Genomic DNA, 27,283 nt, shown 5'->3' with positions numbered 1-27,283 from the left:
TCCAGCCGGCTCTGAGGACCGGTGGGGGGGCACCATGTGTTCCGGGGGTGCTGAGGGCTGCCCTGCGCCCCCAATTGCCATGTGCCAAGTTCCTGTTCTTCAAAGTGGTGGGCATGGTCCCCCGGCTTAAGATACGAGGCGAAAATTGGGCCTTTGCTCCCCCGGTCCTCCAGCTCCGGCACCTAGGCGACTAACAGGGTATTAACCATAGAGAGGGGGCACTGGCCAGAACAGAGCCTTGTCACTCACTGGGTGAAGCTCCGGAGAGCCAGTAAAGCCATAGTCCACGTATCCTTAGCCCCCCTATCCCTGTAGGATTCCCTGGACAATTGGGGGAGGGGGTGGCTCCCGGAAAGGGCAAGGCCTCAGGTAGAAGGGGCGGGTCTGGGGCAGCCCACCCCCAGCACTGCCTGGACCACATGGCGCCCCTCACTGGCCCTCAGAGCCCGCTGGTGAACACAGCACTCGTAGGTCCCCGCACTCTAGCCACGGCCACTGGGGTGACAGCCAGGAGCCGTAGGCCCTTGAAGTGCTGGGCCCTAGGGCAATTGGGCTCTTTGCCCCCCCCACCTCATCAGCAGGCCTGTTGCTGTCCCGTGTTCGTTAATTATTCAAGAAGAATAATTCTCCCCCCCCCACTTCAGACCCCCACTTGGGCACAGCCCCACGCTCGGCTCCCTGTAACCCGCTACAAGCCGTGGATAATGACTGACCATCTGCCATGCACTGGTGCTAAGCATGTGTTTGACAACCGGCGCGCTTCCCTTCTGCCCTCTGGTATTCTCTCTGGGCGGGCCGAGAGCCTCTGGGACGCGTCGCGTTGGAAGTGGAGCACGGCACGCCGGCCCTTATCTCTCCCCGTTCCAAAGAGCAAGACTAAGAGGAGGCGGCGCCGAGTCCCTCTCAGCCCTTCGGGCGCCGTTCACTAGGAGTCGCTCACGGTGCCGATTCCTGCCCGGGTGGCCCGGCAGCACTCCGGTGCCGGGAGATGCTGAGCCGTGTGGGCTCGCAGGCCTGGTGCTCGCCACCGGGGTTCTGGCTAGTCGATAGACTCGCTGCTTGGCCAGGCCAGCCTCCTGCGGTCCGCTCCTCCAGCTGTGCCCTGCCTTATGACCCCTGCAGGAGAAGGGTGGGGAGTTGGGAGCACTTGGAGTTGGATAAGGACTGGGACTTTGCCTGCTGCAACGGGCTCTCTCATGGTGCTCTTGCTTTGGGTGGGGCTGGTGTGTCTCGGTATAGGCACTTGCACCAGACAGGCACCCTGGCCGTGGATGTGATGGAAGAACCACTGCGGGACCCCCTGGAGCGTGCGGAGGAGGACCTCACCGACAAGGTAGGGATGCGGCCCCAGCTGCCACTGCAGCTTTGCTGGAGGAAGTCAGCACGTCCCGCCGGGCTGATCCCTGGGTGCAGAGAGCAGCTATTCCCAGCGCTCAGCAAGGGGGCCAGGCCCCCCAAGTTCCGTCCCTGGCTCTGCCCTTCGCTCTGTGCTCCTGGGCCAGGCGCTGCTTTGTGCAACCGCCTCCCCATTGAAGAGAAGGGCGGAGTAGCCCCGCCCGGCACCCAGAAAATCGCCCCTTATGCTGCTCTGGTAGCCTGGGCGTAGAAATGCGCCGTGCGAATCGCGTGCTGTCGTTGCATGCACAGCTGACGTGGGGCAGGCGACTGCCCGGGCCGCCGGTGAGCGCCGTGCTGATGGGGGGGGGGGGGCTGCGGTTTGGCAAAATCAACAGGGCGGGCAGAGCGCGCCGCTTTTTGGGGCAGGAGGTTGAATTGCAGTCGTCGCCCTGCGCTGCTCGGGCTGACGGCCGCTTCATGTGCAGTGGCTTGAGGGGGGCCTCTCTGGTTTACTGAACAACTCTCTGACTTTGTCCCGGGGACAGGGCGGGGAGGAAGGTCCGTCTGTTTGTCTGAGGCTGTGGAGTAGACACAGCCTGGGTTGGCCTCCCTTGGTGTGAGTAAACCACCCCCCGTACGCGGACACGCCGCTGTGCCCGCGCTAACGGCCGCTACTCCCGCCGGCACGGCTTCCGCCCTTTGCTGAGCGGGTGGGTCGAAGCTGTGGCCCCTCCGAAGGAATGGTGAATAGCTGAGGGGAAGGGGAAAACGCCAGGCCACGTGAGCTGTGCTTGGTGTAAATGTTTGCCCCGTGTGAAAATATGGCTTTAGACCTGGGCTCCTTAATTCTGACACCCCGGCTAGGGAGACGCACGGCGCTCCGGGTGTGGCGGAGACACGCCCACCTCTGGTGCCGTGTGCACTTGCCGGTTGAGCTTTGCCAGGCAGGAAGAGAGCTCCATGCTGGCTGTTCGGCCTGGCCGGGAGAGAGGAAGCTGAAAGACCCCAGTGCATCCGAATTCTCTCTCTTTCCCAGGTCGTCTTCCTGGAAAAGAGGGTAACCGAGCTGGAAAAGGACACGGCGGCCAATGGAGAGCAGCACAGTCGGTTGAAGCAGGAAAACCTGCAGCTGGTGCACAGGTGAGGGCGCTTGTGGGTGTGTCAGGATCAAACTGATCTCCGTGAGGTGTGTATCAGGGCTTGTCTACACTGTGCAGCCGGGCGTGCGCTAGAGGGGCAGGCATTCCCACACACGCCAGCCTGCACACTCGGTGACCTGCATTACCCCTGTGGCTGGTCCCTGTGTCAACATTAGTGTGCCGTAGGGGGCTTCTAGTTGGTGCCCTTTGCAGTTTGCACCCTTCCCGTGTGCATTGGTGCACCAGGTAGGTAGAATTGTTCCTCTCCGTCTGCTCCCCGTGGGCGTGCGAGTTAGTGCGTGCACATGTGCCTCGCGTCCGCACGCCACGCTCTGCGCGGAAAAGGCAGCTGCTCAGATGCGCCCACGGTTAGGTAGGCCTGTGGTGGACGCCAGCCAGCAGAAGAGGAGTTGGTAGAAAGAGACAGAGACTTGAAGTGAAGCAGATCTGCCTTCCCTCGCTGATCCCTGGCAGACACCCGCTCTGCACTGTCCATTCGCTGGCTTCCCAGGACCGGCTTGGGCGAGCAGATAAGCACCAAACAGCTGCTGTGTTTTAGCAAGCGCCTCTGCCGCTTGGACGTCTTCTGAGACCCGCGGCGCTGTAAGCGTCTGCCAGCGACGGCTGTGGCCTGGAAAACTAGCCCTCCACACCACTTGGGGTGGAGAACGCAGAGGGAAATGGTCACTGCCTTCCGGTCCTGCATTTGATGTAACGTAAAATTAATGGAAGCTGCTAGAAGTCTACAGCTCCCAACAGCTATTAACCCCCTGCCTTGTCCTTGGACACTTCTCTGCGTCGGTTAATGGTCCGGCTTCGGTGGGACCTGCTTAATTCATGGGCGACACGCAGGGAGCCAAATAGTGCAACCCTAAGGCTGTCCGGGTATCACTGATGATGCGGGTGCCCAAAGGAATTACCCATAAGTGGCATGTGAATTTCCTACTCGTGACAATCCCAGGTGGAAGGGAGGATAATTAATTAGAGTAATTGGCCTGGGTAGCTTATGCTGTCAGCTCTCTGCTACCCACTAACACAACTTTTAAGGAAATCCTTTCCCTTGTTTTCTTACTGCTTTCTTCATCCCTCCTTTGGGCTGGTTTTCATGTGACCCCTGAGGCTTGTACATAAGAATGGCTAGACTGGGTCGGGCCATGGGTCCACTAGCCAGTGTCCTGTCTGCCCACAGCGCCCACTGCCAGGTGCCCCAGAGGGAGTGAACAGGCCAGACCACAAGTAGAGCCAAATGGTGATGGATACAAACATCTGTTACCTGGGCTCTCTGTGGTTTAGCTACCCAATGGGTGGAGGCATCCCGAGACTGGGTGGCCGTGATCTGCTTTCCCCCAGGGGCCTGTCAGGTGTGGGCCTGGCAGGACCCGGTTCTTGGTCTTGTGCAGCGGCTGCTCCTTGGATGATCTTCTAACCCCATGCTGGCTTCTAGTGGCTGTTCAGTAGGGGGAAGAGGGGAGGAGGAGGGTGTAAAGAAAGGAGCCATAATATCCAGACCCCAACAGGACTGCCGTGTAACCTCAGCCTGGGCTGACCCCCGCCCGTCCTTCTCTCCAAAGAGCGAATGCCCTGGAGGAACAGCTGAAGGAGCAAGAGTTGAAAGCAGACGAGACACTCCTGGAGGAGACCCGAAAGCAGCGAGATCTCCTGACCCGGCTGGAGAGAGAGAAGAGCATTGAGATCGAGAATCTGCAAGCCAGGTGGGTGCAGCTGCCAGCCCCTCTGGGGATGGGCCTGAAGGCTTCCCCGCGCAATCTGAGACCATTAAAACGCCGCGGGGGAGGAGTCGGGAGCGTTTCCTGGAGCCCTGGCCATGCCGAGCAGGCGGCGTTCTAAACCTCTTCCCTCCGGAGCTTTGCCCCCACAGAGCCTACCCCTCAGACCGGCGGCACCTGTGTCCAGCCAGGGAGAACTTTCCACGTGGCTTCTGTTAGCTCGCGCATGCTCCCCGGGGCCCCGCCCCAATGGTGCGAATAGCGAGACCGTTCCTGGGACCCCCCCGCCGTTCCCACGTGTCGTCAGAGACAGGCCAGGCATCGGCTCTGCTCCCAGGGAGCTGCCTGGCAGTTCTGACTTCAGCGGGCGCCTTCCCTTCGCCCACGCAGCGCCGAGGGGGAGGGGTCACCGCAGAAGCGTTGGGTGGCTCTAGCCAGGACGGCGCCACGGCCCCACCTGGGGCACGGCCCAGCAGCAGGGGGCGCTCTGAGTTTGCGTGGCACCCTTGCAGTAACCGGCGCCAGGCCCCGGGCAGAGCCAGCCTGGCCTGAGTGAGGGGCACCTCTTCGCTTGGGCGGGGTGGCTTTCCCGTGGCACTCGGCGAGCGCAGAGCAGCTCAGCTGAACATGCCTCTTGCCCAGCACTAGCCGGCTGAGCAGAGGGGCCCATGCAGACTTGAGCGCGCTAACCCTGGGGCTGTACACGGTGGCTCTGGGGGTGGAGCCACCCGTGGGGGAAAACAGTGGGGGCTGTGCACCTGCCAGCCACCTGCCAATCAGCTGGTCGGCCACCTGTTGCTGTCTGGTGGAGGGCGGTTCTTAGGGGAGGGACAGGAAGAGGCGGGGCCTTGGGGGAGGGGCGGCGTGGGCGTGGGATTTCAGGGTAATTACCGTTCATGCCTGGCATGCTCATTGAGACCATCGCTGGGCTCCTCCATGTGCCAGACCCAGGCACTCGTCTTCTGGGCACCGGTGCCAGCTCCATGGGAGTCGGGGGCTGGAGCACCCATGGGAGAAATTAGAGGGTGCTTAGCATCTGCTGCCAGCCAGCACCTCCCTCGTCCACCTCCCCCTGGCAGCCCTGCTGATTAACTCCTCCCCCTTCCTCCCAGGGCCTCCGCCCACGGCAATCAGCTGTCTGCTGTGGAGGAGGCGCTGGAGGGGAGGGGGGTGGCATCAGGGCGTGCTCAGGGAGGGGGATGGGTGGGGTTAGGACAGGCCTGGGGAGGAGCAGGGGGTGATGCCGGCCCTTGCGTGTCTAAGGTACAAACCCCAAGAGGCGAGGCAGCAGAACTGGGGACAAACCATTGCAATGCAGAGGACTCCAGCTAAGCCGGGCACTGGGGGGGGGGGCGCCCTTCCCTGGGATTGCCGGGGAGGCCGGGTGGGACGACCCCGGCCGAGCTTTGGAGCGTCTCCTTGGTTCTACCCCACGCTCCCGTCTGCACCAGGGCGCTCTTGTTTGTGCACTTGCCTGCCTCTCCCGGCTCTCAGCGTGTTCCTCTCTCGCCAGGCTGCAGCAGCTGGAGGAGGAGAACGGCGAGCTGCGATCCTGCGTCCCCTGTCTGAAAGCCAACATCGAGAGGCTGGAGGAGGTGAGGCTGTGCACGCGCGCCCACAAAGATGCATCCTGCTCTGCTGTCGGCGTGTTAAATCTGGGCTGAGGGGTCCGTGCTGCCAGAGATTCCTTAGCGGTGAAGGGTGACCATGCATCCCTGCGTAGCCGCTGACTCGGCACCCTGGCTTGCTGCTGGCTTTCCTGAGCGCCTCACGCTTTCCTTCCCCGCGTGCCCTTTGCAGCTTCCCTCGAGTTCGCCTGTGGGTGTGTCAGTCACTGACGCCCAGGGCCGCCCTCACCCATACGCAGAATCTGCAGCCATGCAGGGCACCTGACAATTTGGGGCACCGCTGGGTCTTAGCGTCCCCCCCCCCGCTCTGCCTATCACAGCTCTGTGGCTCTGCTTCCTTCGGCGAGGGTCTAGTCAACGTAACCGTGAACAAGCCGGGCGGAGCTATTGGGCACCACTGACCCTGGGAAAGAGCCAAGCAAGTCGCAGGGACCCCCAGGTACATCCTGTCGGTTTCTGATCTTCCTGTGCTAGTTGACAGGACCCTAGGCTAAAATTTTCTTTAAAACTCTTTCAGTGGTGTGTGGCTGGAGATCATAAAATCACGTCTTTTAAAAATCAAACCCCCTCTTCCCCCCCCTTCCCCCATGGCTGCCATCGGGCACCGGTTTGCTAGATTTTATGGGGCCCTACCCAGAGCTAACGGCAGCGCCGCTGACACCTGCGTCCTGCTGGGTTTCCCAGACGGCGTAGCTCCTGCCGAGTGAGAGCACGCTGCGGAGTCGGGAATTGGCCACGGCCGTGTTGTGAGTCCCTGCTGATGCTCGTGGGCGAAGTGCCAGTTGCAAAGAGCAGAGCTGGCTCCGTTTGCACGGCACCCTGGTGTGAAATCCCCAGTGATGTGCAGCGAGCGAGCGACTAGAGATCCCTTTCCTCTGCTGGTCCTGCCCTCCGTGGACACGGAGACTTGCTGAGTCACTGCATTGTGCTGTAAAAGCAGAGCCTCCAGACCGACCTGGAGCACTGCAGTCCTGCACGCCCTTCGGTGGTAGTGCCGCCGCAGCCCGCGAGCATCAGCTGGGCACCGGCTGCTATGCAGGGGGCTGCTGCGTGTGCCAGCATCTTTGCTGTTTATGAATGAAATTCTGACCCCTTGTAGCGCACTGCGGGGACGCTTGTTCAGACACGGGTTCCCTTCTTGCCGGGAAGCCTTACTCATGCACTTAGCAGCACACGGGGGGTTGCCCCAGTGGGTTGGAAATGTCCATGCTGCAGCGCACCGACGTGCCCCTCAACTTTCCTCTTGCCTCGCAAGATCCAGGAGCCGCTTTGTGTGCAGCTGAACAGGGGCCGTCTTGGCAGGCTGGCGGGGCCTGTGCAGCTGATCAGGGGCTGTCTTGGCAGGCTGGCGGGGCCTGTGCAGCTGAACAGGGGCAGTCTTGGCAGGCTGGCAGGGCTGCGTTTCTTTAACTGTCCGTTTTAGCAGAGGGCAGTTTTACGCAGGTGTGAGTGCAGAGAGGGGGGTGTGCGGTGGAATATGGGTGTATCTTGGTGGTGGTAATATAACCGCTGTCTAGAATTATTTTACTGTCTGTCTTATATTTGCCAATATACAAGGTTCTCTGGATGAATAAGACTCGCTCTCGATACCTAAATATGAAGTCAAGAGCCTAAATTTGGCTTCCGATAAGTTTTTTGTAGCTTCAGAAACTTCCAGGCCAGAAGGGACCCTGCCCGTCCTCCAGTCTGATGGCTTGCATGAAACAAGCTGTAAAGCTCCCCCAGGGATTCTCCCGTTAAGACCTTGCTTATACACATGTGGGGAGGCTCCCCTGGCTGGCGAGAATAGACCGTCCTAACAGGCGCAGGTTTCACACAGCAGGAGCAGAGCTGAGGGGAGATGTGGATGTTGCGAGGGCGCCGCTGGGCATCCGGCCACCTGAAGGTGACTCTTGGTCACTCGGCTCCGCCTAACGTGCTCGTGCTTATCTCGAGGTTTGCGCTCGTGTGGCTAATGAGCAGGAACAGGTGCAATTAGCTCTCGTTGGAGGATGGAACCCTCTGCCGATGGACTCCGGTGTTGGGAAGCTAGATGGCCGGTTGGCTGCTGGCATTCATTCACAATTCCATAGCCTGCTCGTCGCGGAACGTGCCAAGGCACCGTACGAGCAAGGAACGGGTTTTCCAAGGACAAGTGTCTGCACCTAATTAAGTGATTTCGTTTTCACTGGGGGCAGTAGGGACTCAGTCCCCCTGAAAACTAGGCCACTTCTCCAGGGAGCTAATGTTAAGCACCTGCTTCCTTGGGAATGGAAGGAGGAGAGGATCGACAACATTGGCAGTTATAAAAATAAGTGACTCCGGCAATCCCCTTAAACTCAGAACCCAGTTACAGCTTACGACCAGGGCGGGGTGCAAGACTGGGGAGAGAGGTCGAGTGCTTGCGGGGAAGCAAACGTTGTCGCTCGCGAGCCGATGAGTTTTACGGGAGCAAACGCAGCCGACGGCCCTTCTCCGCCATTGTGCCAGGCGGGAGAGGAATGCGAGTTCTGAAAACCCCTGGGGGTAGTTCTCTTGGATGCTAATTCACGCTGCTCGGTTCTTTCGTTGGCTTCCTGCGGAATCCGTGCCCAGCTAAAACCCAGGAAAAACGGGGCTTCATGGGATCGGCCGCTGGCTCCGTCAGAAACAGTCCTGAGCGCGCGGCCGTTGTACAGAAGAAGGGATTCTTCTGAGCTGATGCCAGTTTCATCCACGTTGCTTAGGCCTCAGGCCTGCAACGCTCTCTGCCCCTGCCCATGTGCTCAGCCGTCTGGGCTCGGTGCAGGCGCAAGAGGCGGCTGGAATGGCGCTTGTGGCAGGCAGGCGTCCTTTCTTCCGCCTCGCCCGGCGATGCTGATGCATTTTGGTTACTGCTGGCAGGGCGCTGAGGCCGGGAAGGCCTCGGACAGCAGAGGAAAGTGCTGTAGGCAGAGCTGTCCACGCTGACAGGCGTGGGCTGAGGGCGGGTCCCCCTGTGGCTGGGGCCTGCGGGCTCCCCTCTCGGCAGAGCAGAAGGGCCTGGCCAGGCCTTGTGATTTCATCTGGCCCGACTTGGTTGCAGGAGAAGCAGAAGCTGGTAGATGAGATGGACGACCTCGCCGCGCTCCTGGGGGAGGAGCAGGAAAGCAAGCGGAAGATGGGAGACAAGCTGACCCACGAGAGGCACCAGTTCCAGAAGGAGAAGGAATCCACCCAGGAGGTGAGCAGAGACCCCGGCACCGGCCCCTTCTCCGGGCGCCCTCTGTGTGAACCCCCAGGGCTCGCCATGCTGTGCCTAGTATCCGGTGCACGGGGCTGTTCCCCCCCCCCCCCCCCCCCACCCAGGGACACATGGCTCTGTGAACTGGCCTTGCTGGCCACAGAACGTGGCTGCTGGAGGGGGAGGAGTCAGTTGATGCTTTCGGCTGCCTTTCCCTGTGTCACGTTGCTGAATTGGAGGGAAGCAGCCAGATCGCTGCTGCACCCCTAGGTGGGGGTGTTGGCCCCAGAAATTGGTGTGGGGGGAGCCATGTGGGGTATTGAATGGGAGCTTGTTGTTTTCTGATCCTGTGTACACTGTTTATGTGAGTATATAATGTCTGTGTGTGTAGATCTGTAATCTGTGTAGAAACTGAAGATTTCCCTGCATGTGGTTAAGCATTGGGCAGGGCTGAGCCTGTGGAGCCTGTGGACATGCTAATTACCTGTGGAACAATGGTTCTCAATGGGCCAAAGACACACCCAAAGAATGGGTCCATCACACCCTGCTCGTGTTTTCCGCTGCCCTGCTGGGCGACTCGTGTTGCGGGGGAGCAGCTCTTGCCTGGTTTCCCAGTGAGGGGGTGTTTACGCTGAGTAACGGGACCATGTGTCTGAACATCTTCTAGCTGTTGGCCATTCCTCAAATGGCTGCTGCATGGCAGAGCCTGGTGGGACAGCTGTGCGTGGGGGCGCGTGGGCACAGCTGGGCAGGGGAGCTGGCGTGGCCCCGGTGGGACATCCGTGCGTGGGGATGTGTGGGTCTCAGACCCCACCTTCTCCCCGCCCGGCTCCAGAGTGCCTAGCAGCCTGTTCCTGTCGGTGTGCAAAGGCGCCATGGAGAAGGCCGGGCGTGCGCAGGGGCAGGCCTGTAACACTGAGGACGTACCTGTGTGATTCGCGCCAATGATTCTGCCCCTTCTGTGGCCTCCCCCCTCGCTCAGCCCCGCACTGGGGCGTTCCCGGCCGCTCCCCCTCCCGCTACCGCTCTCATTCCCTGCCTTGCAGCTGATCGAGGACCTGCGCAAGCAGCTGGAGCACCTGCAGCTGTTTAAGCTGGAGGCGGAACAGCGGCGCGGCCGGAGCAGCAGCGCGGGACTCCATGAGTACAACAGCAGGACGCGGGAGAGCGAGCTGGAGCAAGAGATCCGGCGGCTCAAGCAGGTGCGGGGCTGGCGGGGGGCTCCTGGGCACCACCCGATGCAGCGCCAATGCCGCGGCGCTGACTTGCCTGGCTCCCACGACCCCGGCCAGGCCTGCGCTGGGCTACTGTCCGGCCGCAGGGCATGACTGAGCCTGGGCAAAGCGCAGCTGGGACTGTGTGGAACTGGGGGAAATCTCCACCCTCTATTCCCAGCTCCCTGTCCGATTGGCCCGAGCCACTTCGGGGAGAGACTCGGTCCCTCGGGTGCCGTCCAGCCGGCCTGTGTCACTGCTTCGTCCTGCTCCGCTCAGCAGAGGCGTGACGGACCCAGCATGCTGCATGTATTCGCACCTCTGAGCAAAGCTTCCAAGGGCGCTGCTAGCTCGGGGAGTCCAAGAGTCAGGAGAGCTGTATTCTTAAGTGTGCTCTGCCACTTAGTTGACAGAGCACCTTGGCCATGTCACTTAATGGCACGAGGCCTCAGTTCCACTAACAGTTGATTGTAAAGTGCCTTCCCTGCGTGGCCTGTGTGGTGCCCTCGCAACGTGGATTGTGACCGGTTTGATTCTGGTTTCTTGTGAGCAGGACAATCGCACCCTGAAGGATCAGAACGACGAGCTGAATGGACAGATCATAAACCTGAGCATTCAGGGAGCCAAGAACCTCTTCTCCGCTTCCTTCTCCGAGTCCCTGGCTGCCGAAATCAGCTCCGTCTCCAGAGACGAGGTACTGTGGGCTGTCTAGCGGCAGCGTGTTCCTGTTCTCCTCTGCCTCAAGAGCGGGGGGCTTAAACCCCACTCGTTGCTCCGGAAGGAGCCCGAAGTGCCCTCCACAGTAGAGATGGCTGCTGATAATCCCTGGGGCCTGTGGGGAGCAGTCCAGGAAAAGAATCCCGGGCACAGAGCCCCGGCGGTTCCTTTCTACAGCCCTGCTGCAGTTAGAAAGGGGCCGGTCTGCCAGAGGGTTATGGGTCCCCTTAGCACTGGCAGGTTGTTTCTTCACATGATGGTGTACCCTTGGAAGGGGGACAGGTGGGGCTGAATGTGCTGCTCACGAGGTCACATCCTCCTGGGTAGGGTCACCCTAGCCCATGGTGCTGTTGGCCGACAGTGGCCAGAGGGAGTGAACAGAACAGGGAATCAAGTGATGCTTCCCCTGTTACTTATTCCCATTTCTGACGACAGAGGCTAGGGCTGATAACCATTGCTGGCCCTAACCTCCTTGAATGTATCTAGCTCTTTTTTGAACCTTGTTAAAGTCTTCATAGCGTCCTGTGGCAAGGAGTTCCACAGGTTGATGTGTTGTATGAAGCAACACTTCCTTTTGTTTGTGTTAAACCTGCTGCCTATTCATTTCATTTGATGAGCCCCTGCCCCAGTTCTTACATTATGGGAACGAGGAAATCACTTTTCCTTGTTGACTTTCTTCGCATGGTTCCATACACACAACCCCCTTCTTTCTGTACTAGAGAAACTCAGTTTTCACACGGTAGTGCCTGACTTCCCGTACTGCCATGTGCCAAAGCGAGGCCCGAGGGTGCATATTGCCAGGAAATCGGTTCCTGAGCTGTGGCCGAGGAGTAACCAGCTTCTTCCTCGTCCTCCCCGACAGCTGCTGGAGGCGATTCAGAAGCAGGAGGAGATCAACTCCCGCCTGCAGGACTACATCGACAGGATCATCGTGGCCATCATGGAAACCAGCCCCTCCATCCTGGAAGTGAAGTGAAGGCAGCCGGGCGCTGCAGCCCGCCTGCGGAGGGCCGGGGTGGACTTGGCGCGCCGAGAGGCGAAGGAGACTTCGATCTCGATGACGGGACGCGCGGTCTCACTTCGGCCCGCCGGATGAATTCCTCCCGGGGCCGGGGGAAGCGAAAATGGCAACAAAGCTTTGTTGTGGGCCGCTCCCTCGAGACCCCGGCTGGCTATGGGGCGCAAGGGAATCTGGAGGAACATGTGGTGCGGGGGAGGGGGGAGGAGGGGTCCTGACTCCCCACAGCGGAACATATCAAATGGCGGGACAGCCGCACGCTGGACCCTGGCAGGAGGTGACTCCGAAAGGCCTCCTGACCCAGCTGGAGCCCTAGATGACTTCTCTCCATGGAGCGGGCGGAAGGAAGGGGGCAGGGCGATGGGCAGCTTGGGTATGGGGCGCAACGGGGGTTTACACGCTCCTGGGCATTTGCATGTGCGCGCTCCGGCTCGGTAACGCCGCGGCAGCCGCTTCGAATGCACCGTGGGGCTGGCTCCGCTCCTCGCATGATTCCCGGGGCTGGCTTCCTGCAGCGCTGGCTCCATCAGCTGCACAGCTTAGCACGCCTCGATCGCGTCGCAGCTGGGCGGGGCTGTAGTCGGGTAGCGAGTGGCCGGGGGCCACCACGGGGCTTAGACGCAGGGACAGCAGCTCCCCGGCCTGTGAGATTTCGGCCTGGCTGATTAGCGAAGACCTGCTAGCTGGCAGTGCCTCCTCGCTTCTGCCGCACGCCGGGCAGGGCTCAGCCTGGCACAGCCAGCCAGGCGTGTAAGGCAGCCCGGTGCGACAGAGAAGACCACGACCTGTTCACATGCTGCTTTCAGGGTCCAAGTGCTGTTACACGTCACTGCTGTGCGCTACGGGCCCGAGTGCCAGCGCTGGCGCCCCTCCCAGGCGGGCTCCCCCATTCCCCTTGGCTTGCCAGGACACTGGAGTCGCGTAATGACTCCAAGCTGGGGACCAGCGGCTGCTGCTTTGACCCCAGGCCGCCTGCGGGGGGTTCCAGCCTTTCCACCCAGTGAGGCTGGTGCTGGCATGCGAAAAGGTGCAACGGAACCGGCGGCCCGCTGGCACCCGAGAGCCTTGCTAACGCGGGACCATTCGAAGCGCCTGACCAAACTGGGCCGCTGCCTTTGAAGCCCTGGCCAGTGCATCAGCCAGGAAGTCAAAGCGGCAGTTGCTCAACAGCACCCAGTGGCTTTGGGCCCCAGGCCGGCACACTCCCGACTGACTTGGCTCCTGGGCTTAGCTCTTCCTCGGCTGAAAAAATCCGGTTCCTCCTGTTCCCCTGCCATCCGCCCCCAGGCTGCTCTAGGAGCCGACATGAAACGACTCCCCTGTGCTGGCTGAAACCCCAGCTGGCCCGTTCCCAGGCGCAGGCGACATGTTGACTCGACAGGCGGTTTCTGTTGGAGCCGGGGGTGAGTGTTTCTAAATCGCCCAGTCGCTTGCAGAAGGGCCCAGTTAGCCAGGCCAAGGTGGCGAATCCTGCCGTGGTGGTTTGCTCTGCAGCTTCCTAAATGTGCCCCTGGGCCACAGAGCCAGGGCATCTGCACTGTTGGCCCAGCTGCTCAGCAGGGCAACCAGGGCCAGCTGCTCCCTCTGAGTGCTGGAGAGTAATAACACCCCGACCACTGTGACTACGGAGCCAGCATCTTGCCTTCCTCTTAATCCAGGAAGGAGAAGCCCTGGGCCCCAGGCGGCTTTCTTCAGGGCAGGCACAATTGCAGAGTGTGATTCGTGCTGCCCCCAAGGAGGTCTCTAAGGTGGGGGAGGGCCGTGGGGAGCGATCCCCCAACCCAGGCAGTGGTGCTGGCCGTCCCTGGCGTTCCTGTCACGCTAGCGCAGCGGTGGTTTCATGGGGCGTCCGTGTGGATTTGCCCGGATTTCAAATGAGGTGCTGCTGGGTAAGAGAACGAGGTGGGGGCGGGGTGCAGGTCGCTGCTTTCAACTCCATCTCCCCCATGCCAGGGCGGGGCTCCCATCTCACTGGGCCCTCCGAGAAGTCCCCGGTCGCGCTCTGAACACACCGACCCTCGGGCTTGTCTTCGTACTGTGCCGAGCGAGAGGAGACCCCAGCGAGGGCTGCATGCTCTCTGCTCGCTCGCCTGAGCAATGAGCCGCGATCCTCTTCCTTCTCCCTCCCCCGCCCCGGGAGCCTCTCCCAGCAAGCCATGAGCTCCTGCTCGCTTGACGGCTCTCTGAGCTGCCCCCTCGTGGCCCGTTTCCCTCCCTGAGCCTGCGGGAAGAAGCCACGGAATGTACATTTCCCGAGTAGCTTTGCGTGTAAATCAGTGTATACTTGAGAGGGAAATTTTTCTATCTTGTAGAGTAGGTATTTTTTATAGACAGGAGGTTGATCAATTTTTTTAATACTTTAAAGAAGAGAGAAATGTATCTGTGTATACACATAAATATATATATATATATATGTATAAAGATATAAATATCAGAGATCTGCCTTTCTCAACTTGGGATGGTGAATCCCAGTTAATACATGTTCTCTGTTGATCACTAAGAGGTACTGTAACTGTAAATAAATCACCGGGAAAAGAGGTTTAAACAAAAAGCACTGACTTGCACACTGACCTTGCTTTAAGCCCCGAGGAAAACTGTACTTCCCCACAAAGGTCCTGTCTCCCTGCTGGTATGTGAAGGAAACTCCAAGCAAGAGGCAAACCCAGTATTGTCTGAGATGATGTATTGATTCTTGTCAAATTAAAGCTGTTACAATGAGGCTGTGGGCGTGTGTGTGCCCTGTCTCGAGGGGGGAGGAAGGGCTGCCGGAGGGGGGAGACCGGGAGCGGCTGTGGTCAGAACTGCTCATGTGCTGACAGGTGTGAAAAGCAGGAGTGGCTGAGGGTTGCTGTTCACCTGGGGAGCCGTCTCCTTGGGCGCAGGCGTTCCCCGCGCCTGTTAGCTGGGGCGGTGTAAAGCGCAGGGAGTGCGGGCTGAGGGCAGCCGTGTCGCTACGGGGGGATCTGTAGAGCCAAGTCTTGCCGTGGGCCCTGGTGTAAGCGGGGGGGGACCCCATAGCCTTCCATGAGGTGGCAGCGGCTGGCCAAGGGCCCGTGAGAGCAGAAAGCAGGGCATGAGTTAATGGGAGTCCCATCGGTTGACTTCTTCTCCCCTCCACCCATTGTGTTACCCCCATGTGGCCGTATCTGTTGAAATCCTGGCGTGGGAGTGGGCTCCGGAGCCAGCCTTCTGCAGCGCCCCTCGTTGGGAGGAGCCAGGGGAGGGGAGCTGACTTTGGAGGGGGGGGGTCCCCTTCATCACGGGAGATGCAGTCTCAGCGATCCGGAAACTCCGCGGGAAGCTGGACAGTTCGTCCTGGGCTGCTTAGTCGCACATGCAAAGTGCTCCACTCGGGAAGGAACAATCCGTGTGTCACAGAACAGGAAGCGACCGTCTAGGAAGGAGCCCTGTAGAAAGGGATCTCGGGGTCACAGTGGACCACAAGCTAAATAGGAGTCACCAGGGTGGCAAGAAAAGCAAAGCATGAAAAAGCAAAGTCAAGCAAACGTGATTCTGGGCTGCATTAACAGGAGCGTGGGGAGCCAGACACGAAGTCCTTCTTCCGCTCTGTGCAGGGCTGAGTAGGCCCCAATTGGAATATTGGGTCCTGTTCCTGGCACCACATTTCAGGAACGCTGTGGAGAAATTGGAGAAGGTCCAGAGAAGAGCAACAAAAATGACGAAAGGTCTGGAGAACATGAGCGATGAGGGAGGACAGAAAGAATTAGGTTTGTTTAGTTTGGTAGAGAGAAGACGGGGGACGTGCTTGAAAGCTGCTGTCCTCAAAGGGTGTCACAAGGGAGAGGGAGGAAAAATTGTTCTCCTTGGCCTCTGAGGATGGAACAAGAAGCAAGGGGCTTAAACTGCAGCAAGGGAGGCTGAGGTTGGACATTAGGAAAAACTTCCTGCCTGTCAAGGTGGTGAAACACTGGAATAAGTTGCCTAGGGAGGTTGTGGAATCCCCATCCCTGGAGATATTTCAGAGCAGGTTGGACACACACCTGTCAGGGATGGTCTGGACGGTGCTTGGTCCTGCCGGGAGGGCAGGGGACTGGACTCGAGGCCCCTGCCAGTTCTAATGTTCTATGATTCCTATCGCTGAAAGGCAAAGCGCAATGCCGAAGGAGGGCCGAGGTGGGGCCAGGTGCCAGCTGGGAACTCCGATTCCGACAGGCTGTAAATAACCTGGGGAGCTGAATGAGGACCCCTTGATCAGCTGCAGCCCTGTGCAAGGGGAACCGGGTCCCCTCCCCTCTGCTCAGCTGCCTCCCGCCATGTGAAATGGGAGCGGGGGGGCTCCCTTGTTTTACGTTCAATGAGATGTCGGGGTAGCAGAATTGTGAAGCGTTAGGAGCAGGGCCGTGGAACGGTCTCGCTGTAGCCAGCCCCCGGCCTTCTCCTGTGCTGAGCTCGAGCCCGGGGCGCCTCTGGGCTGCTTTCTGGGCCGGGACGTCCAGGACCAGGGCGTGCTCCCAGGCCGTTTGACGCACAATCGGTCCCGGGCTCCCTTCAGGCCGACCCGGCTCCGGAGCGAGTCTGGACAGGAGAGGAGACAAAGGGACTTGGGACCCATAGAGCTTCACCGAGGGGCTGGTAAGTAGCCAGGGTGTGAAGGGGCTTCGGAAACGGCTCGGGCTGTTCTGCCTTCGGAAGGGGCTGGCTCTGATCCCTTGATGGTGCCACGGACACGGGGCCAGTGTGGCGCGAGGGGACCACGGCGGGCGTGGCCCATCCCATCCTGGCTGAGATGGCGCCACGCGCGCGAGTTTACCTCAGTCAGCGGCGGCTTTTGCGTGTTGCCGCTGTCAGGTGGGAGCACTCGCAGCCCCCGACAGGCTGGGCTGTGACCCATTAACCCCGGGGGGTTAAGTTCTTGCCTCATGGAGAATCTAGAACTTGCTGCTGGCCCCGGGCCTGGTGTCCTTACCGAGTTTGTGCCAGGAGTCGGGGCTCGGTTTCGGTTCCCGCCCCACGGCGGTGAAGGGGAAGGCTGGACTGCAGCGCAGCCGCCGGACGGATACGAGGAACCCGCGCGGCCGGGGTGAGCGATTCGCCTTCTCACGTGCACCTGGGTTAGCGGCGTGGGGGGGGAGGTGTCGCCCGCCCGCTGGGATCCGCCAGCTGGGCCTCTGGCGAGACCGTTGTAGCGTTTATGGCCTGCAGAGGAGGGCACCGATTTTGCGAGGTCTCCTTGCTGGCGAGGCACGAAGGGGGCGCTGACCCCCCGCTGGCTGCCCAGGCTGCAGAAGGCCCTGCGGGCTGGGGGAGGGGAACGCCAGGGAAACCAGGCTGCCACCGAACTGGGACCCCAGCTGCGGCGCTGTCCCTCTGCCGGGACTGGGTCACGCGGTGCGGGTCGGCCGTGGCTGCCAGCAGCTGTCTGAGGGCCGACTGCACTGAGCGTCGTGGAGCTGACGGCCGCAGGGAGGAAGGGGCCGGGGGATCCCGCGTCAGGCCTCCGGCCTCACATGGGCACTGCTGGGAACCCCGCTGGCAGCTGCCGTCCTGCCTGCTGCTTTGGGCACGTCCGCCCCCTCGGGAGCCGAGCCCTTCGCGTCTGTCGGGGCCCCGGCCCGCCGCCTCGGCTCCCAGAGCTGTGTCCTGTGGGGCCGGCAGCCCCCAACGGGGCCCTGCAGCGTAGCAGGAACCCCCGGTCTGAAGGCGGCCTGCCGGGGGAGGAGGCCGGTCTTGGTTTTGTCTTATGAAAGCTGGGGGGGGAGGGGGAGTCCTGCCACCAGCTTCCCTGGAAGCATCTCTGGAGGCGGGGGACGGGCAGGCTCGCGCTGGGCGGGAAGGGGCCCCTGGCTCACGCCAGTTCACGCCTTCGCTCCGGCCTGGAAGAGCCTCCAGCCAAAGGCCGGAAAGGACCTGGCCTCTGGAGCTTCTTGGGGCCGAGGAGCTGAGGGTTTCAGAGCAGGGAGGGCGACTGAAGACCCCTGGCAGCACCGAGCCCCGTGGCTCTCATGCAGGCTGCGCGGGTTCCCCTGCCACCGCTTGGCGTGTTTAGGGCCCGAGCTCTGCAGCAGAGCACCAGCCCCGGGCCTGCTCGGGGAGCCCTCAGGCTGGCCCCTGCCGGTTGTGAGGGGTCGGACCCACACTGGCCGCGTGGCTGGCCGAGATGCTTTTCGACCCAGGCCCCCCGGCCGGCTTGGCAGGGGCCCAGCTTTCCCGGAGCAGCGGCAGCGCGTCCTTGGGGCCTGGGTTCGCTGCCCAGCAGAGCGAGGTCAAAAGATCAAATCCCCGGGCCAAGCTGGCAGATCCCTGGTGCTGGGGAGCACCTTGCTCAGGGGTCTCTGACTTGGGGGCAAAGTCCTGCTGTGAGCTCCCCCGGGCTCCCTGCTCCCAGGCGTGAAGCCGCATCTTAGGGCCCCAAGGGCCGTTGCTCTGGGCGTGCGCATGCACACGCTGCTCTCCCTGAGGCATTAACGGGGGGGTCACAGCGCCCCTGAAACATGCCCGTGCATGGGCAGCAGCTGGCATGGGCTGGGGCCTTGCAGGGGCCAGCCCTGCTCTGCTCCTTCTTCCCCTCTCCCCCCCAAGCCCCCTGCTGTGGGATGTGGCTGGGCATGTCCAGGATGGGGCTCAGGGAGGCTCCGGCATTTGCTGCCTGGCTTGGAAGGAGAGGAGCACTTTTCCCATCCCAACACCTGGGGGCATCCCAGGCATGCGCATCCAGCCGCTGCAGAGCTGCCTGGTTCTGTCTGCCCCCTCAATGTCCCTGGCAAACCCAGGTGCAGCTGCTGTTGCTGTTCCCTGCGCCGGCCCCCACCTCCCCCCCCCATCCTGACGCAGCTGCTCTTGGCTGGGCTGTCCTGGCACAAGGCGCTAAGCAGCTGCCTTGAATCACAGGCTCCCAACCTGGCAGGCTCCACTCAGCCCTTCCTCCTGGCCTGGCAGGTCCCTGGGGCCAGGCGCCGGCCCGGGAACAGCTGTTCCACACGGCTGTTCAAGCTCCCCAGCGCCCTTAGTCGCTGTCTCCCTTGTCCTGGGGCTGCCACCCTCCACCCCAGAGGTGGCTGCACCCAGCAGAGGTGAGCGCCGAGTGTTTCGGGAGCCTTCCCGCTCAACGGGGCACTCGGAGAAGCTTATGAAAGATCTTCGGCATCCGGCTGTGGGGCCCCCTCGTTCCCCAGCGGGGGCCTGGAGGAAGCTGCAGGCGCTGATGTGGCAGAGCTGAGGTGCACGTTGGGCTGCAGGCCGGGGGGTGGGAAATGCCCAGCAGGGAGACGCTGTGCTGGGGTGGGCAGGCCATACCCTCTGGGCATCCGCTGGTGGCTGGGTGGGGCCTGGGGTGACCCCTACTGGCCGGTTCCTGTAGCCCTGCCCAGCAGGACGGCTGCCTTGAGCCACGGAGGCAAAGACCCAGCCTGTCCGACCGGCTGAGGGCAGGCAGGGAACAAAGGAAGGGAGGTTTCGGGGGAAGGGGCGGTCACTGGCTGGGAAACATGAAGGAAGCAGCCTTAGCTGAGAGTCGAGTGATAACAATGGGTCCCTGATCCAAGGGGGCTGAGGGATCCTGGCCCTGGCTCCTGTAGCCACGTCACGTCTGTGCTGGGCTGTGTCCTGGAGGAGCAATAAACCCCTCTCTGTTCTGCTGGTTGGCGGAGTCTCCTCTTGCTGCAGACGGGGTGCAGGATCCGGGGGGTACCCGACGCGCTGCCACAGATGCACAGGCCTCCGGGCCCAGCACAGGTGCTGATGGCGTCTGCGGTTACCGGAGCCTTGGCCGGACGTTACTCCCTGATTGCTGCACCCCAGAGGCCCTGTCTCAGCCCCAGCCCTGGTTGGTGGGACAGATCCACACACACACACACACACACACACACGGCCTGCCGGGGCTCTTCCTGGCTGAATGGCTTGTTCCCGTGCTGCTGTCCCCGCCCCGGGCAGCGTGGCGGTGCCTGAAGCTGCCGGCCCGAGCTCTACCCGAGAGCGGCAGGAGAGACGGCAGCTCCTCCAGGCTCAGGGACAGCCGGGGCGCTGCCTTGCAGGCCTCTGCCACGCGGTGATTGGTGCGGGCGTGGGCCAGCTGGCCTCACGGCGGCACCCACGGGGGGGGGCGGGCGTGTGTGGCACCCAGGCAGCCCTGGCCGGGGCACGGGAAGGCGGCCAGGGAAAGGGCTGGCAGGAAGAGCGGCCACTAAGTCCTGTCTCGGGCCAGCTCCTGTGGGTTGCAGGCACTTGGGCTCGGCAGATGGGAGTCCCTGGCTCCTGTTGTACTGGGGGCGTGCGAAGTTACCCTGCTGCTTGCCGACTTTTCCCATCCCAGGCGTAGGGGGCACGTTCCCACCTCTTTCAGGTGTATTACCCGGTGGGAGGAGCAGCCCGTGGGCCCTGCCGCTGCCACGTACCCACTGCCGGCGTCAAAGGGGCGGGCCGTGCACCGAGGGGCCTGCAGGCTGTTCCAGGTCTGCGGTGGCCCGCGCTGGCCAGGGCGCGGGACGTGCTATTTAGACTTGCTCCCCACTGGGCTGATGGGAGCCCTGGGTAAGTCCTGGCCCTGCCGAAACGATGGCAAAACGCCCGTTGTCTTGGCTGGGGACGGCGTTTCGCGTCCGGCAGAGCGGTGGCCGCGTGACGTGCTGTGGTTGAGGCCCAGGGAGGGGGAAGGTGCTTTGGGGCTGGGTCGGGCTCTTCTTCTGCAAAGCCAGGCCTGGGTCCGAGCTGGGTCAGGCCAGCGTGTCCTGAGTGCGTTAGACCCCCGGCGCCGTCGGGTTAGAAGGGACCGTAAGGCTCAGGCAGCCTGCGCCCTGCCAACAAGCAGGATTTGTTGGGGGGACCAGTGGAGGGTGACACGGGGGCCACCAGCCATGTGATCCCCCCCCCCCCCCCCGTTCCCCGCCCAGGCCCTGCCTTTCCCATCTCTGCTCTGCCCCGCCCCTTTCTCCACCCTGCCCTTGAGCAATGCGGCCAGGAGTAGAGTGAGCTGGGGCCGGCCCCTTGCTGTGGGCATCAGGCTCCCGCATTCCACCCCTGAATGCCCAGGGACTCCAGCCCCACCAGCTGCCGGCCGGCCCCTTGCCCCTCCTACCCTTGGTGCTTTGGGGGGCATGTGCCCCTGGTACTCCACACCGTGCCCCTGCTATCCAGCTATCCAGCTTCTTTTGGAAACCTCCAGTGACGGGGCTTCCAGAGGGGCCTGTTCCGTGCCTGCTGCTCTCCCAGCCAGGAGCTTTTCCCGCGATCGGCTCTTGGCTGGATTCCCGGCCTCTGGCTCTCCTGGGACCCTGCCCGCTTGGCTGACGCTGGGCGAATCCAGGCTGCGGTGAAGCTTTCCCCAAGCCCCGCTGGGCGGATGTGACCCGACGGCCGGCAGCGCTGGGCTGGCTAAGGGACTTGTTTACTCACTCTCGGTTTTTTGGCACAAAATGGTCCCAGGCCGCCTGGAAAGGGCTTTCTCCCAGCCAGGCTTCGGCGCTGCCCAGAACAGCTCGTTAGGACCCAGATTTCCCCTGTGCCCCGCGAGCTCGCTCTTGCTTCACCGCCAATTAGGGGTAAATTGAGATGTGAGGAGCTGCCCTGTGAATTGGAGCTGACGGCAGGCGCCAAACCTCGCAGCTGGGAAGCTACAACCCCGGCTGCTTCGTTCACCTCGAACGCACGGGGCCGGGGCCTGCGGGGCAAGTGGGTATTTTGGGGCCTCTGGACAGAACCATCCAGGCAGCCAGGGCAGGTTTTGGCAAGGCAACTGCCCGCTGCCGTTTGGCCTGCCAAGTGTGGGCACACAGGACTCTGTGGGCGTTGGCTGTCGAAGAAGATTCCCCCCCAAGGATGGGCCTGATGGGTGCCGTCCCGCGCTGCTGGAAACAGCCCCGATTACTGGCTAAGTGCTCGAGCCGAAGGGCAACTGTCTTAAATTAACTCAGGGAGGCAGAGGGAGGGGAACGTTTGTCAGAGGGGGGGGCCAGTGACGCACAGAAAAATTAGCTGGGACCCCACACAGGTGAGAACCTTACGCCCAGGGCTGGCTTAACTCTTCTGGGGCCAGGGGTAGTAGATTTTCCCTAAGCTCTGGAGTAGGGCCACAAATGAGGGGTTCAGTGTGAGAGGGGGCTGCTGGGAAGCAGGCTGTGGTGCAGGAGTGGGCTGGGCACAGAGGGGTATTGGAGCGGGAGGAGGGGCCGCGGGGCCTGGGCGGGAGGAGGGGCGCGGGAGCGGGCTGGGGGCCGCGGGGCCTGGGCGGGAAGAGGGGCGCGGGAGCGGGCCGGGGGCCGCGGGGTCTGGGCGTGGGAGCGGGCGCGGGCTGGGGTCCGCGGGGTCTGGGCGGGAGGAGGGCGCGGGAGCGGGCCGGAGGCGTCCCCCTCCAGCCCTGCCTTGGGAGCACTGAGTGGCACAGCCGGGGGGGCTCCTGCCAGTAGGGCCCCAATGCCCCCTCGCTATGGGAGACGGCAGAAGGTGCAGCGAATTCCCTGGGGGGTGGGGATGAAGGAATGAGGGGCTGCCTCGCTCCTGCTAGCCCCTGGAGCCAGGTGCCCTGGTCCCTTTGCATGGCAGCCTGTCTCCTTCTGCCTCCCTTCTCTGGGGCCAGGGCCTCCCCTTTTGGCTATTGCTCCCTCCCTGCAGCAGATTGAGCCTCTCCCTGCGTCTCTCTGGCTTTCCCTGGCACTGCCCCCTGGCCCCGGCCCGGCCCGGCCCTCTCCCCAGCTTTGCTCAACACGCAGTGCTAGCTCTGACTAATGGCTCTTTCTCTCTTGCCGCCAGCGACTGGGGCACGTTCCCAGCCATGCCCCGGGCCGAGGCTGCTCGTGGGAGCCTGGCGGAGCTGGAGGCAGGATGGATGCTGCTGCCAATTGCTGTCAGATGCCACGCAGCCTCGCCCCCCAGCTGGGCGCGAGCGCGGGGAGCAGGAGAACAGTCGGCAAGAGGAAGGCCCAGGCCAGACAAACCAGCTCACTTCATGCATTGGGTAAGAATCGCCAGCGGCTCCCTGCCCATCTTCTGCCGGCGACTTTCCCAACAGCCTTTGTCATGGCAGTATCCAGTGTGAGCAGGGCCCCGCTGCGCCAGGCGCTGGACAAACACACCGGGAGCACCCCCAGCAGCTTTCAGCTTTCATGAAGACAGGAGCAGGAGCGTGGCCTAGTGGTTTGAGCGAGGCACCAAAGCTGAGGGGGAGGTCGGATGAGGTGGGTTCTTTTCCCGGTTCTGTCCCTGCCCCTTGCTGTGTGACCTTAGGCAAGTCCCTCCCGGCTTTGCGCCTCAGTTTCCCCGCCCATACATGGGAATAGTATTCTCTCAACCCCCCCCCCCCCCCCCGGGGCACTGTAAAGGTTAATGAGTATAAATGGCTGATTCTTAACCCTCTTCAACAGGTAACAGCTAAAGGGCAAGGCCGGGTTGGCTACTGTGACAATGGCCTAGTGACTGGTCCCTGGGGAGTGCGGCGAATGCAAAGGGACTAAAATCAATAGAGGGGGCCGATGGCTGTTCCCGAGAGGCGGGGCCGAGCGATGGCTCCTTGGTCCCGAAGAGGCAGGCGTGCCTGTCCCCGGAGTGCGGGATGGGATGAGCCGAGAGAACCGTCTGTGTGAGTCTAAGTGGATGGGACTGACCCTCTAAGAGGAGCTTCCGAGCCTGTGACTCTGTGGGCGGAGCTTAGCCCCGGCGCTTCGGTTCTCTCCGTTTTACGTGAGCATGGAATAAACAACGTCCCCGTCTCTGGGTGCCGCCGCCCGCGAGGTGGCCGCGACTCCCTTGGCTGCCCTTGTGCCGTGCTCGGGCCGTGTCGTGACCCCTGGCTCTGCTTTTGCACCAGTGTAAACTGCTGCCCGCTGGGCAGGTCAGCGGCGAATCAGCAGTTGTCTCCTGAAAGTGCCAGGCCATTTACACGGCACTTCGCAGACACAGAAAGAAACGGTAGCCAGGATCGGAAGGCGTCCCTACAGGTTTGTGAGTTACAGCCCTGTGTGGCGAACACCGGTTCTCCAAGGGGCCCGGTGTTCTAAGCACACAAGATCTTATCCATCCAAATAGAGGGACTTCAATGAACCCCGGACATTCAGCCGGTAGCAGCTTGGGGTGCCCCGGCCAAGAGTCTCATTAAAGCGGATCGTGTCAAGTCAGCGTAGGGCCTAATTGTAGGTGGGAACAAAGAAATTAACCTACCCCTGGTCTCTGACTAAATCCGTCCTCAACAGCAAGGTTTCTAGGTGCCTCTTGAAGGGTACGTCTACATTTACTCCCTAGTTCGGACTAGGGATGCAAATGTAGGCGACCGAAACTGCTAATGAAGCGGGGATCTAAATATCCTGCGCTTCATTAGCAAGATCTCGCCCGGCGCGCTAGTCCGAATCACAGCTGATTCGAACCAGCACGTGCGCGCTGGGACGCGGTAGTTCGAACCAAAGCCCTTGGTTCGAAATAATGTTACTTCTCAAAAAATGAACCAAGGGCTTTGGTTCGAACTACCGCGTCCCGGCGTGCACGTGCTGGTTCAAATCAGCTGTGATTCGGACTAGCGCGCCGGGCGAGATCTTGCTAATGAAACGCGGGATATTTAGATCCCCGCTTCATTAGCAATTTCGGTCGCCTACATTTGCATCCCTAGTCCGAACTAGGGAGCAAACATAAACGTACCCTAAGAGACTCCTGCAAAGGAGCGGAGATGGCTTTGGGTGGCCTTCTTGGGGATTTGGCCCTTCAATTAAATGTGGAGAGGGAAGCTGTTTTTTGAGCCGTAGAAAGTTGTTTTCTTTTGGTTTGGATTATCGCATGTTTATCGCAGTGGGCAGGACATTAGAAGCAGGAAGTGAAACTGACTAGAAACTGAAATGTAAGGACTGGCTTAGTGGGCGTTAGGGAACCAAGGGGTGACCAAGCCCTAACCAGAATACGTGTCCCTTCCCTGTAAGGCTCCACTATTTGCAAGGCTAAAGAAAATGTTACCCTTCATACGTGACTGCCTTTTTTCATTTAACAAACATTGATCTGTCTCCTCGTTCTGAAACCCGCTGAATTAACAAAGCTGTTTTTGTTTGAACAACAGTTTGTCTAATGGACAGTGCCAAACCCTCTAACTTAGCAGATCAGCATCTGAGGATAACGTTTTCAGCCTTTAATTTCTGTGACAGAATAAGAACAGCAGCTCAATACCGTTTGGGCAGGCCCTTCACGGATAGTGGCTATTTCTCTGCCATAAATTGGTTCATGTTCTAGTTCACGTAGAACGAGGGGGAAGGGATGTAGATATTCAAGAGGAGGCTTTTGAAAGCCTTTGTCTTTGCAGGTAAAGGTGGAGCATGTTTGGGGGCTTTACTCAGGTTACTTCCACCATTGCCATTAAGGCTGGTTCAGGGTTCGATAAGGGGATGGAGTTAATCTAAGTGTAGCTGCCTCTACGGTGCCTGTTACTGCAGTGTCAAAGGTCTCTGTGTGTGGCCAGTGCTTGTGATTTTATTACCAGTCTCTATATCTGGTGTCATCTTGACGTGCTCCTGCAGCCAGGTACCTAAGAAACTAAGCCAGGGCTCTCAAACCGGGGGGTCAGGACTTCTCAGGAGATCACCAGGTTATTATACAGGGGTTGTGGGTAGGGATGTGAAAGGTTAACCGGTTAATCAGTAAGTATCACTTAAGGGTGAGGGTTACTGGTTCCAGTTAACCAGGGGGAACTGGAGCAAATCCCTACTCGCCATGGGCAGGGGGCTACTCCAGCCCCACAGGGCCTGACACAGATGGGGAGGGGGAGGTGCAAAGGCAGGGGCTATTCCGGCCAGGCTGGAGCAACCCCTGGCTTCGGTGGGGAGGCTGCTCCAACCTGGCCAGGGCAGAGGGGGTGTCCTCCTGCCCAAGTGGGCTGGAGTAGCCCTCCCATCTGTCCCCCTTTAACCAATTACATGGGATTTTACATCCCTAGTTGCAAGGTGTCAGCCTACACCCCCATCCCAGCTTTGCACCCAGCATTTATAATGGTGTTGAATATATAACACATCTTTTAATTTATAAGGTGGGGGGGAGGGGGATCACCCAGACAAAAGTTTGAAAACCACTATCTATTGGTTTTCTAAAAGGAAGTTTCTAGCCTTACAGCTATGCAGAAAAGCTTGAAAGCATGGCCCTTACTAGCTCCACAGAGCAAAAGTAAATGAAAAGAACCATTTTTGCTGAAAGTCCTATGCCTTTTGGAAGGGCCTGACGTGTGATGTTGGAATGCTTGGCATTGGCACGACTGAGCTCATTTCAAAAGCTCGGCCTAAATGCTGAGACTCTGGGAGTCCGTTAAGAAATTGCTAATGCCTTGGGCAAGTTACTTAGCTTTTTGGTAAATAAAAATTGCATAGCAACCTTCAACTCCCTAGCATGGGCCGTCTGTAAAGTGCTTTGAAATCTGAGTAAAGAGGCTGCAAAGTCTTATTATTTTGTATTGATTTTATTCAAAGTATGAACCACTGGCCTAGCAGCAGCCCTTGCCTTGGGCCAAGACTGAATGTGGGTGCATCCTGGCGTGTGTGTGTGTGTGTGTGTGTGTGCGCGCGTGTGCGTGCGCGCGCGCATATATGGTCGTTCTCTCCTCCCCCACCCCAAACTCCACATGGTCCAATAATGAGTTGAGAATTCCTCTAGCTTCCTGTTTTAAGCTGTAGTCCAGATGCTGTGTTCCTGCCCAGAGCTCACGGCGTTGCTGCAGAGAATTAAGTGATTCCTCGTCTAGGCATGGGGTGTGGGTTGCTTGGAAAGGTAGCAGGGTCTAGTGGTTAAACAGCCTTAGGGCATGGGTTCCTAAACTGGGGCTTGTGAAGAAATTCCAGGGGGGACGTGAGGTGACCGAGCCCCCTCAACTTTTGCTGGTATTTTTTTGGGAGGGGGGTGTGAGGGTTTCTCAAAAATCAAAAAGGGGGCATGAAGCCGAAAAGCCTGGGAAGCGCTGGCCTAGGGCAAGGGCACGAGGATGCCGCGTCCCACAGTTGGGTCTGACACTGGTTTTCTGCCTGAGCTTAGTTAAGTCACTTCTGCGGTAGCCTGGGGCGTCGGGCTATGCAGGTCCATGGCCGGGCTGGTGCTCAGTGCCTGGCAGTTCAGCGTCCCATGCGACTCGGGGCGGACAGGCTGGAACTGGGGCACATGCAGCCCCCTGCATGTCCCCCCCCCCAGCTGTTACTGCCCCCCCCCCCCCCCCCCCCCGGGCATGCAGAGGCGGGCCCGGGATCCGGGCCAGAGGCGCTGAACTGCCCTGCGCTGTAGCGACAGCTGCTGGCGGTGGGCGGCGCTGCAGGCAGCTGCGGCCAGCGGCAGCCCCAGGTGAGCGCACGGGGACGTGTCCAGCAGCTGGGGCCGGGAAGCGGCTTCCCAAGCGTAGAGCACCATGGGACTTGTAGTTCTTCC

At 60.7% G+C, this 27,283-nt stretch overlaps 1 protein-coding gene and 1 long non-coding RNA gene across 6 annotated transcripts in view; both read left to right on the top strand.

Annotated features, from left to right (window-relative positions):
* The window catches only part of RAB11FIP3 (RAB11 family interacting protein 3), a 109,860-nt gene extending 95,179 nt beyond the window's left edge, over positions 1-14,681 (top strand). For all 4 annotated transcript variants that reach the window (XM_006113864.2, XM_006113865.2, XM_075899076.1 and 1 more), the window contains 8 exons: positions 1,240-1,333; positions 2,375-2,478; positions 4,049-4,189; positions 5,718-5,799; positions 8,876-9,013; positions 10,060-10,215; positions 10,781-10,921; positions 11,807-14,681. In XM_006113864.2, coding sequence (XP_006113926.2) covers positions 1,240-1,333; positions 2,375-2,478; positions 4,049-4,189; positions 5,718-5,799; positions 8,876-9,013; positions 10,060-10,215; positions 10,781-10,921; positions 11,807-11,920 — 970 coding nt within the window. In that variant the 3' untranslated portion in view covers positions 11,921-14,681. The remainder of the gene's footprint in view (positions 1-1,239; positions 1,334-2,374; positions 2,479-4,048; positions 4,190-5,717; positions 5,800-8,875; positions 9,014-10,059; positions 10,216-10,780; positions 10,922-11,806) is intronic.
* Positions 14,682-17,687: 3,006 nt separating this feature from the next.
* On the top strand, positions 17,688-24,159 carry LOC142818564 (uncharacterized). 2 transcript variants are annotated; one of them, XR_012896086.1, is made up of 3 exons: positions 17,688-19,140; positions 22,664-22,868; positions 23,275-24,159. It is a non-coding gene; the product is annotated as an uncharacterized LOC142818564 (long non-coding RNA). The 2 variants fall into 2 exon arrangements; XR_012896087.1 differs by lacking the exon at positions 17,688-19,140 and adding an exon at positions 20,258-21,905.
* The last annotated feature ends 3,124 nt before the right edge of the window (positions 24,160-27,283 follow it).

This window comes from Pelodiscus sinensis, chromosome 16, assembly GCF_049634645.1.
Source record: "Pelodiscus sinensis isolate JC-2024 chromosome 16, ASM4963464v1, whole genome shotgun sequence".
Classification (NCBI taxonomy): domain Eukaryota; kingdom Metazoa; phylum Chordata; order Testudines; family Trionychidae; genus Pelodiscus; species Pelodiscus sinensis.
This window is presented reverse-complemented; position numbering and strand designations above follow the sequence as displayed.